The sequence below is a fragment of the Mizuhopecten yessoensis genome, unplaced genomic scaffold (assembly GCF_002113885.1).
Source record: "Mizuhopecten yessoensis strain PY_sf001 unplaced genomic scaffold, ASM211388v2 scaffold10201, whole genome shotgun sequence".
NCBI classification, from domain to species: domain Eukaryota; kingdom Metazoa; phylum Mollusca; class Bivalvia; order Pectinida; family Pectinidae; genus Mizuhopecten; species Mizuhopecten yessoensis.
The window spans coordinates 354808-367501 of NW_018408429.1; the positions used below are offsets into that span (position 1 = coordinate 354808).

At 35.9% G+C, this 12694-nt stretch overlaps 1 protein-coding gene across 7 annotated transcripts in view; it reads left to right on the forward strand.

The window, feature by feature from the left end:
* The window catches only part of LOC110459723 (protein FAM110B-like), a 45621-nt gene extending 38719 nt beyond the window's left edge, over window positions 1-6902 (forward strand). For all 7 annotated transcript variants that reach the window (XM_021512114.1, XM_021512113.1, XM_021512117.1 and 4 more), the window contains 2 exons: window positions 3057-4077; window positions 5152-6902. In XM_021512114.1, coding sequence (XP_021367789.1) covers window positions 3057-4053 — 997 coding nt within the window. In that variant the 3' untranslated portion in view covers window positions 4054-4077; window positions 5152-6902. The remainder of the gene's footprint in view (window positions 1-3056; window positions 4078-5151) is intronic.
* The last annotated feature ends 5792 nt before the right edge of the window (window positions 6903-12694 follow it).

The window sequence follows — 12694 nt, forward strand, 5'->3', positions numbered from 1 at the left end:
AGACATCCTTACCTACACATAGGAAAGTAAGTAAGAGACATCCTGTTACCTACTCCTAGGAAAGTAAGAGACATCCTTACCTACTCATAGGAAAAATTTAGTTACTGATAAACATATGTCCAAATTGCTTAGTTATAATATATAAAAAAAACATTATAATATACGTTTACCTGTCCATGTTATCAGTAGTTTTGCATGTTCAACAATGTTAGCTGTTCATGGGCCAAATTTTGAACTGCCAGCATATCCCATACTTACGCAGCATATCCCATACTTACGCAGCATATTCACCCAGCATGGGCCATATCCCTTTTACTTCCTGTTAAATACATTCAAAAATCATACCTCCATTACAGATGATTTGTGTTATTGCTGAAACAATTTGGATATTTTACTCAATTTATCTTAAGTTTACATTTTTAAGAATCTAACAAAAAATAATTAATGAATGTCTAATGAATGTCTGTTACTAGAAAAGCTACATTAAGTAGTATGTATTTTGTGATACATATACAAGGTAGTTTTTGCAATCAATCTTTTTCTGGTCATTGCATCAGATTAATGAAATGAAGTTTGTTGAAATTTAAGAGATCTTTACATGAAGTAGAAAATATGAATAAGAAAATGAGCGTAAAACCTGTATATGAGCGTAAAACCTGTATATGAGTGTAAAACCTGTATATGAGTGTAAAACCTGTATATAAGTGTAAAACCTGTATATGAGCATCCTTCCCCTGATATGTGTGACATACTCAGAGCATTACTAATTCTGTACAGTTATATAATAGCTTTGGTTTATGAATGAAATCTTCTTTGTTGGACTTAGCAATCTAAATCTGCTTATTGTGCAGGAAACTCTGGCAGCTGACAGTTTCTACTCCTGCTCAGATGGAGCTGGTGCAATCCATTGCTGTCCGCCATCCATAATCTACTTTAGTCCAGTCAAACTTTCCCCCTTCGCCAGAATAATCCATATTCCTCTCGTGTTAATATCGCCCTTCACGTTTAATTAATACATATATTATGTTGTTAACTATAAATTCACCTTCATTACGGCGGGCAAAAAAGGCAAAAATTTAACTGAAGCAAAACATTACCTTGTATACAGTATTTCTTTAAACCTCTTCTCAACAATGAAATTTTACAGAGAGTAAAATGCCTAGCTGATGGAAACACCTATTAAAGGGGCCCAAAATGGTCAAATAAGGGATAGACTTTTAGGCATCTAAAACAATTTTTGATTTCATTGTTTGCTAGACCTGATACAATGATGTTTTCCTTATCATTTCATGACCGCATGTAAAAAGCAATTACAAATTACAATGTCACATTTGGGCCTTTGTGTCATGTTTCATTTAATCCATATACATACCTACATATTGACAGCTTTCTATTCTTCAACTTGGCAGAAATCTACATGACTATTTCCTTGTACATACATCAATCTTAACTGCCCTGGCAAGTTAAGTGATTTTCAACCATAATTGACTAGGGTAAACAATGCCTAACCATGGCTGTACTATCATGGCTTCATAATACATAACCAGGCTCAATCATGGTTTCATAATACATAACCAGGCTCAATCATGGTTTACTTTTCTCGTTAAGTGACCATGAAAGCATGGTTGCAACAACTAAGGTCAGTTTACCACCACATAAACTTTGGTCCCGAATTGCTGTTACCATGGTCATTCATTTGCCTGGATGGTTTGGTAACGTTTTTTTGTCCCAACCCTTCTATCATTCCATCTCCACCCTCACCGTTAAAATTTAGATTGTCTTTCACATTTCCCTCGGAGAGGGATCTGATTAACTTATTCTCCCACCTTCACAGATGTCTCTCCTGTTTTAGCCAGGAAAGATCAGCTTGTCACTCCCTTGGGGAAGATAGCCTCGTGCCAATTAGCACATGTTGAATTGTGACATCATTAAAATGTGTCACCGGTAATTGTGACGTCAACAAAAGTGAATGATGATATTTACACCCCACATGTGTTTTTGTTTACACTTCCTTAAGAGTGTGACAGAGAATCTCCAACAGGAAGGGTGATGTTTTTTTGGTTTTCTTACCCTCAGCAGAGCCTCAGGTTAGACAACCAAAAAAACATCAGCCTCAGGTTAGACAATAAAAAAACCCATCATCCATCAGGTTGGAGATTTCTCTGTCACACCCTCAAGGTAGGGGAAGATTCTATTAGTCTTTGTTGAGGTGACATAAGGGTCTCACTTTTATAAATGCTCAAATGACTTCCTCTGAAGAACCAAAAGACTTAGGAAAATGTTGTTTAACTACTAGCTTGTTGACATGGAGTGCTAAAAGTTATTTTTTAAAAGGCCGCATTAACCTGCGGAGCGCTTTCAGGCCTCTTTAGCCTCTTGTAGTGATATACAGATCTGTTACAGTCTTATCTACAATGTTTATAAATGTCTGCTAGAACAGATAGGGAAGAATTGTTTGCTCGGTGTACCACAGCAAATTGGGTTAGATGTATACAAACTTTAGGGTCAATAGATAATTTCTATGACAAATGTCAGAGTTTTTAGTTGAAATCCAGCAACTGTACACAATACATATCTCTACGGAGATGTCATGTAGTCGTTTCCTGCTGCAGTGGGCCAGGGAGTTCGTGGAGAGATAACTTAAGTGGCTAGTGGGCGGTACATTATACTCATAAACATCAGGGGGGAAAAAACAATACATTTACACCGTACATTACTAAAAAACTGTTTTGAATTAAGAAGACATTTGCATGCTGTGTTTTCATTCAAACCAGAATAATTTCAGACGTCTCTTTTCATCACCAGACATTATTCTCTGTCGTTAACTCCAAGCTGGCTACACATATTTATTTTGGATTCTCCTACTGCCAGAAAAAGATGTGTATAAGGACAGATCAATTCCAAATACAGTCAATTTGGTTTGTTTGAAAACAGATGTAAGACCTAGACATTTAGTTGCAGTATAGAGCATTTTGATCATCAAATTATAGACGTTACATGTGAGACATGGTACCAAAGCAGACCCTATATAATCAATATTGTTTATTTTCCTACAGGCAAACGCCAAGTCATCTGGGACGGTCAAAATCAGAATTCTCCCTGGCAGTAGGAGACTCTGATCTGAATGGAAACTGCTCTTTCATTGTCGGACGGCCTGTAGTCTCAGTGTTGCCATCTGGTGAGAGGGAAAAAACAAAGTCCCGCCCCCCTGACCTACCGCCAAAACCATCAAAATTTAACATCTCAAGTGGAACGGAACGATTAAATCAGGTACACCAGTGTGTTGAGACCAGTGACTCATCCAAAATCAATACTTTTGAAAATGGTCGACCTCGATGCATCAGTGCCAATTCAACATCTTCAAATTGTGTAAGTGACAAATCTGACCAAAGTAATAGCAACTGTAGTAAGAGTAGGACTAGCACTCAAAAGATGAACTCCAAGTCTAAAGACGGTGACACCGAGCCAAAATTGTCACGGTCCAGAGACCCGGAGCGACCACCAAGGTCTCGGGACTGCCTTTTACCCTCAACTTATCAATCCCTCAGTACATCAGTCACGGTGCTAGTGGAAAAGCGATGTGCAGGGACCAGCACCACACACACTCCAACAGACACAGCTATCTTACGGAGGAGGAAAAAAACCCTCCACAGGTCTCAATCTGACCTCAGTTGCCGACATTCTAGAAACAGCTCCGATTTCTCGGATTTAAGTTCCAGACTTTCTCGGACAAGCACAGAACTGGAGCGTTTTTTTAATGAAATGGGTATAGACAGGAGTGTGCTGGATCCCATGATGAAACTTCAGCACAATCACAAAAAGGAAAGTGACTATTTTGAGAGTTTAAGTTCCTTGGAGCTGGGTTCTGAGGATCGAAGCTCATTGAGTGGGGTGTCCCAAGGTGCAAAGAGTCAAGCAGACAAAGATAAAAAGGATGATGGAAAAGAACGTAACTCTCCCCAGGGAACACAGGTGGAGAAAAACGCACGCATCATTAAATGGTTATGTAATGTGAAGAAGGCAAGATTTCCTCCCCCTCAGCAAGCATCCTAACAGTAAATTCATGTCATCGTAAATGTAAGTATATACCAGGACAGAATAGAGTATGAACGTTCGAGTACTACATATTATATATGGTTGTCGCAAACATGTCTACAGCAGTTGGAGTGCATTTCTTGCATGACATTTCCAATGTGGTAACCATCTGATCAGACTGGATATTGAATATATTAAGTGTGTGATATGATCAAATTATATCACAACATTTTAATGACATTTATAACTACATTACAAAAGAAATATAATAAGTGATGGGGAATTTCCTTCCTGTTCAGTTTTTAAACTGCAGGTATTGTGATAAATGTACACACAAAAAAAGGGATTTTGTTGAATTTGACGATGAAGTGAACATATGTATAAGTCGATTTATGAATTAAGTTCCAAATCAAGCTACAAAATGCTTAATTTTAAAATGGTGTTAAAGTTATGCCCCCCTGGACCAATCCCTTTAATGTGTGCTCTATGGCAGGGCTATATAGCTGTGATAGCATGTCCTTATTGATAGAAGATCAACCCTATTTCCGTATTAGATGATAGGCTCGTTGGGTTGGTGAATATAACAAATTTGGTCTGTCATTATGACCTGAATTGTTGTGAGGACCTTAAACCCTGAATAAACTAACAAACATTGATTTGGTATAGTTTTCCTTTAATTTGACTTTCAGATACTTTTCATCCGTAGAATCATACCCCTGCAAAATATGGCTACTGAAGCAGTTCTGTCTGTGTTACAGTCACGTTTTAATATTTAGAAATGTATTGATTTGTCCTTCAACAAAATCACATTTCTTACCTAACTACCATATGTGTATGGTAATAATCTGTGCTAGCTAGCACTGTGCACCACAAAATATCACGGCTGGCTGTATCTTATATGAGCTTGGCTCTTATGTAAAATATGACCTTGACTCTTGTATCTTCCATGGCAGTTACTCTTTATCCTGTATGACCTTGGTTCTCCTGTATCAATTATGACCGAATGATGTTCCTTAAATAACATTCTGTTGGAACGGCTGTCTTTGCTATAGACCAACAACTGTCTACTACATGTATATACACTATACATTAATAAACACATCTTATATTTTTCAGTTTTTAGTTTCCAGTTGTGAGTGCCAGTGAGAGATGTGTGAGACAACCGTTGTGACCAGTTTAAATCAACCAAGGCAAACTTAGAATTTCCTGTGCTTCATTTCCATGCTGAACAAAACTGATTACTTCTCATGTTTTAGTGAGAAATTTGTGAAAATCAAGAGCAGTGTTTAAATATCATACCTGTCTATTTATTACAAGTATGGTTAGCACACTGTAAGTACATTCTTGTATATATGTACCAGCAGTGTGAAATACTAAAAAATCCATGCAGATTGTGATGACATCTATGTTTTAATAAGAGATCAGTATATTATAAGACATCAGGTGAACACCATTGGGTATGAACATGATACAAAGTAAGTCACTTTTATACCTTTTGTACCAGTGAAATATTAAGATCAGTATCATAAATTATCTTCTTGAAATTTAAAAAAATCTTTAAGATGGTTCACGTTCATTGGTGATGATAATTGATTATGATATTAACATCAAAGGCGATACGTGATTGTGGTACAGTGTATCAGGTATGGACAGAGGAGATATCGCAATCAAAGGCGATATGTGATTGTGGTACAGTGTATCAGGAATGGACAGGGAAGATATCGCAATCAAAGGCGATATGTGATTGTGGTACAGTGTATCAGGTATGGACAGGGGAGATATCGCAATTAAATGTGATACATGATTGTAATATCAGAACAAAGATGCTGACACAACACCATGTTATATTTATGTTTATTAAAGGGAACTTCAAATTCAGTTTTATTTCATTTCCAAAAATGCAGGAGATTGCAGGTTACACATTAACATAATTAAACAAATATGTATATTATACAAGTATGTATATATACATTTATATATTATATACACATGTGTTCAAATTTATTCACTTATTAGAGCATCAATCACTCAATACATTTTATAATTTGTGGATTTGTACAATATATTTACAATTACTTTTACATTTAATTATATCAGGTGTGCATTTCAAATTTGTTGTTGAAGTTTAAAATTACTGTAAACTTTGTATGTGTTGACGTTTTTTCAAAACTCTGTTGTCCAGAATAAAGAACAGGATTCTAATAATCTATCTTTCCCCTTGTCTACCACACTGTATAAAGTCTGTTGTAAATATTTGACTGGTTTTGGATAATATAATGACAAAGTGCTGAATAAATCCATGAAAAAGAAATTGGTTAAGAAATTAAACATCAATGTAAAATTTTAAGTTATCAAAGAAACATTGTCTTCAATTCTATACTAGCATTGTTAGATTAATCTGTTTAAATGTTACCATATACACAAAGTGCTGAAATGTGTAGCATGCAAGCTAACAGTTTTATGTAAATGTATACAAGAGGAAGGAAAATTCACTTTATTGCATACACATGTTTATCATGACAAAATGTATGTCACATATGCCTGCATACAATGTTATGTTCACTGTATTGTTGCATGTATTTTGAAAGTATGGGGACTAAGCAAGATATCTATAGTTTTAGTTCTATTATACTTTCAGTACAGGAACCAATCCACGAGGCTCTAATTATCTCAACATCTGTATCAGTTATAAGTTGTCTGATCAATAAATACTACTGGGTGAACAGTTTCTTTGGTGATCAGTAGCCCACTTGCCTTTCACTAATTCAATAGATTGAAAGGTATTGGGTCATCTGCCTAACCACATTGCTTTTCTCCGGGTCCTCAGTTTTTTCTCCTGGTCCTAGGTTTTTTCTCCGGGTCCTCGGTTTTCTCCAGGTCCTCAGTTTTCTCTGGGTCCTCAGTTTTTTCTCCTGGTCCTCGGTTTTTTCTCCGGGTCCTCAGTTTTCTCCAGGTCATCAGTTTTCTCCGGGTCCTCAGTTTTTTCTCCTGGTCCTAGGTTTCTTCTCCGGGTCCTCGGTTCTCTCCAGGTCCTCAGTTTTCTCCGGGTCCTCGTTTTTTCTCCTTGTCCTCAGTTTTTCTCCGGGTCCTCGGTTCTCTCCAGGTCCTCAGTTTTCTCCGGGATCTGGTTTCCTCCCACATTAAGATCTCCTGTGTGCTTTCTATCCAGGCTAACGAGAGTGATTAATATCAATTGAAAAATGTATTTCATAATTGTTGTAAAATAAATGAAGGTAATAATATATCAATTGTCACTAATTGACAAATTCAACACCATACAACTTTACCACATTATCATGAAAATAACTTTGTGAAAGCAAAACTATATATACATTAATAACATGTATGTGTGATTTCTATAGTGTGAATATGGTACGGGAGAAGATGACCGGTAATAACGATGACTGGTACATTTAGTTTTGTAAATATGCCACAGTGCGAGTAATTAACCAGATGCAGCTTTTGTGTTTTTTGTCTCCTGAAGTTATTATTGTACAAATCACACCAAAGGAGAGTGCCTTTTAGTGAACGTTCCTACTCTTAATTTATTTATTTTATCATTCTTGTGTTCCCCATGGTCTGTCAATAGTTATGCATAAAGAATTTTGGGACCAATCAGATGGCCCAAGATGGCCAACAGATAAGACAAAAATAAAAAATCTATTAAGTTCAAGTTCTCTATTAACTTTAAGTCTTGCGACTTATCAGTGTTAAGAATCATGATAATGGTACCAGGGTGGCGCCAAGATCCCTCTGGGACATCTTGTTAATTCTGATGTTAAATGTAAAATATGGTTCATATTTCAATGTTTTAATTAAAAACTGAGAATTTACTTGAAACTCATAATTTTAAAAATACTGTGATTGTATGTGGTCTTTCCACACCTGTAATTACATAGCTGTACACTGGTATAACAGTTCCCTAGGAATATCACTTGTTGAACTTTTTGACATGATCAATATTTTAAAGCTATGATGACATTTACTGTGAATCTAAATTAATACCGTCACCTTATTTATAATGAAGCCATGGACTTGAGGAAATTGGTATACATGCATGTGGGTAAACATTTTGAGAATAACATATCTGATTTAAAAATTTATTAGAAAATGACATCGTACTTAAATTTGTCCTGGTTTCAGACCAAACATCATATACTAAATGCAAGATTGTTTTGTATGCCAGTGTTTGTGCTATATGCCCGTTAAAAATTTTGATGGGACCTGTCAAGGTATGGGGAGCGTCCATCTTCACAATTAATTAGAATACTGTCCCCGATTGGTTGATGATTTCAGCACATCAACTTAGTTAAGTATGACTTGATTCTGATAAAAACAAATACTGAAATTTATATTATATAAAGACAAACGCTTCGTTCGAAGTTGGGCATAATCTGTGCATTATAAAGTATGCCCAATTATGCGAGTGGTTGGAGGTTTCTGCATTATAACATAATGATATTTTTTTTTTAAAGTTTTGTTGGTCAATATTTACACAATGTCATGTGTATTGACAATAACTGCTACTTGTGGTTGAAATGGTTTTAAGGATCCCTGTAACACTGTGAAATTCTGGCATGACTGAATCTTTGATCAATCATTTCTGAAAAGTAAATCATACCTTGCGGGAATTTCATGAAAAATAATAAAGATAAAATAAAGAAAATATATTCAAGAGCAGTGTTCCGAGTGTAAAAAATTTAGTTGGGCTAGACCAAGATTTGAATCCTGGACTCCTACCATGGTCGATGGAAGTGTTCTTGCACAACAGTGCTACAGTTATATCCAACCAGAGTTTAAAGGGAAGGCTACTCTAGGTATATAGGTACACAGTCAGTGCGGTGAGACTGGGATCTTTAATATGAATGTTAATAGGCAAAGGAGTTGGAACCAGTTACTTTTTATCATGGTTGGAAATATTCGCTAAGTGATTCAATTTCCTATGCAAGTAAAATATATATTTTTAGATGTATTAAGTATGACATATGTAGATGTATTCCTTGACCAGTGATGTACAATGTGTTGTCTCCTTTCACCACATCCCAGAAATAACTCGGCTTTAAAAGCAGAATAATACATTACAAATGTAGTTTTGTCTTGTTACATCTCATTATTTTAATACAAGAATGCATCAGAAGGATTTTAGTATGTCAGTTTGGCATTGACCGGAACAGACATATGAATTGCCCTGTGGCAACTTGTTGTGAACATGTTAAAATGTAAACATGTAAGTCTGTGACAGGCAAAAGGTAGTATATACAAATAAATATATGTAAAGTGATTTGTCATATTTATGCAATTTATAAAATAAAGAGTAAAACACTATTTTATATCTGGTTTGTGTTATGGTTTCAAGAAAAGTTGGTAATGCTAGAACTAAGGGAGATAACTCTTTGTATTATTTTATATAGCAAGTTTCAGACAGTGTTGGATCACCACAGACAATAGGCTGTTGACTTATTACTATAAGATTGAGGCATACTTGTTTTTTGATTCAGTGTTAGATCACCACACCCAATAAGTTGTTGACTATTATAAAGTAGGCCCTTGGGTTTACATTTTCATTCCTAATACGTTTGCTTAAAAACTCCATGTGGAAGTCGGACTTCAACGTGATCGATCTGAATTTGTAGACTTCTGGCTGTTCTGAAGTGGGGAACTGTAGATGCAGGTATAATACCTGTTTCCACCCAAAGTCCTCTGTGCTTTAAGTTGAGTGAAGTAGATTATGTTGAAATGTTCCTTATTGGAGGTGGTTTGTAGCCAGTGGAGGTGCAGCATATTCTTATTACATAAGTTGAACACACCTAGGACTCGGTTATTATATCGTCTATGTTGGAAATCAGTTCCTTACAGAGATCATGATGTTTTGTCAAACTATTGGAACCTTTTCAATAGTGTAAACAACAATTGAGCAAATGAGAAGGATGATTGAAAACATAAGAGGAACATTAAATGTAACCATTTATTTTTAAAACTTTAAACTTGTTTCACCTGAAATACTTCTACATGTATACAAATGTATTAGTACATTGATGAAATTCAACAACAAAATCACAGTAGTGCTTGGATGGCTTATTTTTGTCTTTAAAATAACACACATTCAATATCATCAACAAGTCTTTCATTGTATGTTCCTTGACATAATATACATTACACAGAAAGATAGAACACTATATTTTCTGTTTGATATCTAAGTACAGTCATGTACACATGCTGAGCTTGGCCCAGTTTATATAAGAATAGTCATCTTAAATTTTACATAGAAAATAGTTTGAAAATATTTGAAATCATAATATTCCAATTAATCATTATATTACAAAATCTATAAATACATAAAAAGATCATATTCACTAAATAAAGCTTTGAGTATTGGTACCAAACATGTATAACAATAACCAGACTGAAATTGCATATATCAGATATTGTCGATTTCCACTGATCAAAAGTATTGCCTGGAGTCAGATGCAATTAAACTCTACCAGATTCCACCCCCCTTTTAAAAGAAGAAGAAATTCATTGAAGACAATTGTAAAAATATCATATATTCAACTTTGACCCCTAACAAAAACCTGAAGTTGACATTTTAGCTCACCGGTACCTGGCCCAGACTTCTTCCGAATAAACAAAAGGTCCATGGTAATGATATTTTGCCAGTAGCATGCTGGGATGAAAGGCTATAAAGTTGTTCAAATGAATGACCTTGACTCACTAGCCAAGTATCATTACCCTGGGCATTTTGTTTAAGAAGAGGTCATTAAAAGATTTTGACCCGAAAGCCATTGAGAGTGGGTCAAGATGATTCATTTGAAAAGACTTGGTTGACCTTAACCCAAGCATGCTACTAGTCAAATATCATCACCCTAGGCCTTTTAGGTTATTTGGAAGATATCGTTTAATGGAAGTTGGCATTGGGCAGGCTAGATGAGCTAATAATAAACATCAATAACTTCAGTAAACAACTAATTTAACAGGTCCTATTGGAATAAGTTATCTTGCAGGTAGTTTAGTGCAGGGGTGAAAAGGCAAAAACAATTCAATCAGAGGTGTACAATTTTACTGTCTTGACACAATTAAATTAGACTACCAGGGTTACATGTACTTGAAAGTTAAGTATTTAAATCACTAAATAAGACATGTAGGACGAGCAGAATTTTTCAATACACTAAATATGAAATTGTTCACCCTTGTTACTTTTCAACTTATGAAGAAAAAAGTAAAGATAATAAAAAAAAACATGGCAAAATTAGGATGAGGCCCTGTATCACTCATCTGGATATCAAATACATGGAAAAACAGTCTTGTTAAAAGAAATGTTGAAAATACCAGTATTTTCCCAGGGATGGGACCAGGCTCCAGAGCCAATCCTAATAGCATATATGTATTCAAATGTTACCGTTTCCATGTTAGGACCCTTGGAGTGGGGCAGCATATGAATATTCATCTTCAGAAGACATCATTTGAAAAAACTGTAACAGTGTGAACAGATGGATGGACATTGGACCTTTAGATCAGATAACAATACAGATAACCCTGAAACTTTTTGTCCTTAAATGCATAAGTATAAATAAACTACAATTTATTTTTTCTTGAACAAGAGTTTAAATTCAACAATAGTCAAATAGTTTGAAGAAAAATCCTAACAGGTAGGATAGCACCTAAAACTGTACTAGTAAATTCACAACTAAAACTGTCATCACTACAGGATGGCTGACTAACACCACCCTCCCACCCCCATGTAACATGATTAACACAACTAAAACTGTCGTCACTACAGGATGGCTGACTAATACCCCCCTCCCTCCCCCATGTAACATGATAAACACAACTAAAACTGTCGCCACGAAAGGATGGCTGACTAATACCACCCTCCCACCCCCATGGTACATGATAAACACAACTAAAACTGTCGCCATGACAGGATGGCTGACTAACACCACCCTCCCACCCCCATGTAACATGATAAACACAACTAAAACTGTTTCCCAGGGATGGGACCAGGCTCCAGAGCCAATCCTAATAGCATATATGTATTCAAATGTTACCGTTTCCATGTTAGGACCCTTGGAGGGGGGCAGCATATGAATATTCATCTTCAGAAGACATCATTTGAAAAAACTGTAACAGTGTGAACAGATGGATGGACATTGGACCTTTAGATCAGATAACAATACAGATAACCCTGAAACTTTTTGTCCTTAAATGCATAAGTATAAATAAACTACAATTTATTTTTTCTTGAACAAGAGTTTAAATTCAACAATAGTCAAATAGTTTGAAGAAAAATCCTAACAGGTAGGATAGCACCTAAAACTGTACTAGTAAATTCACAACTAAAACTGTCATCACTACAGGATGTCTGACTAATACCACCCTCCCACCCCCATGTTACATGATAAACACAACAAAAACTGTCGCCACGACAGGATGGCTGACTAACACCACCCTCCCACCCCCATGTAACATGATAAACACAACTAAAACTGTTGCTTGGACAGGATGGCTGACTAATACCCCCCTCCCACCCCCATGTTACATGATAAACACAACTAAAACTGTCGTCACTGCAGGATGACTGACTAATACCACCATCCCACCCCCATGTAACATGATAAACACAACAAAAACTGTCGCCTGGACAGAATGGCTGACTAATACC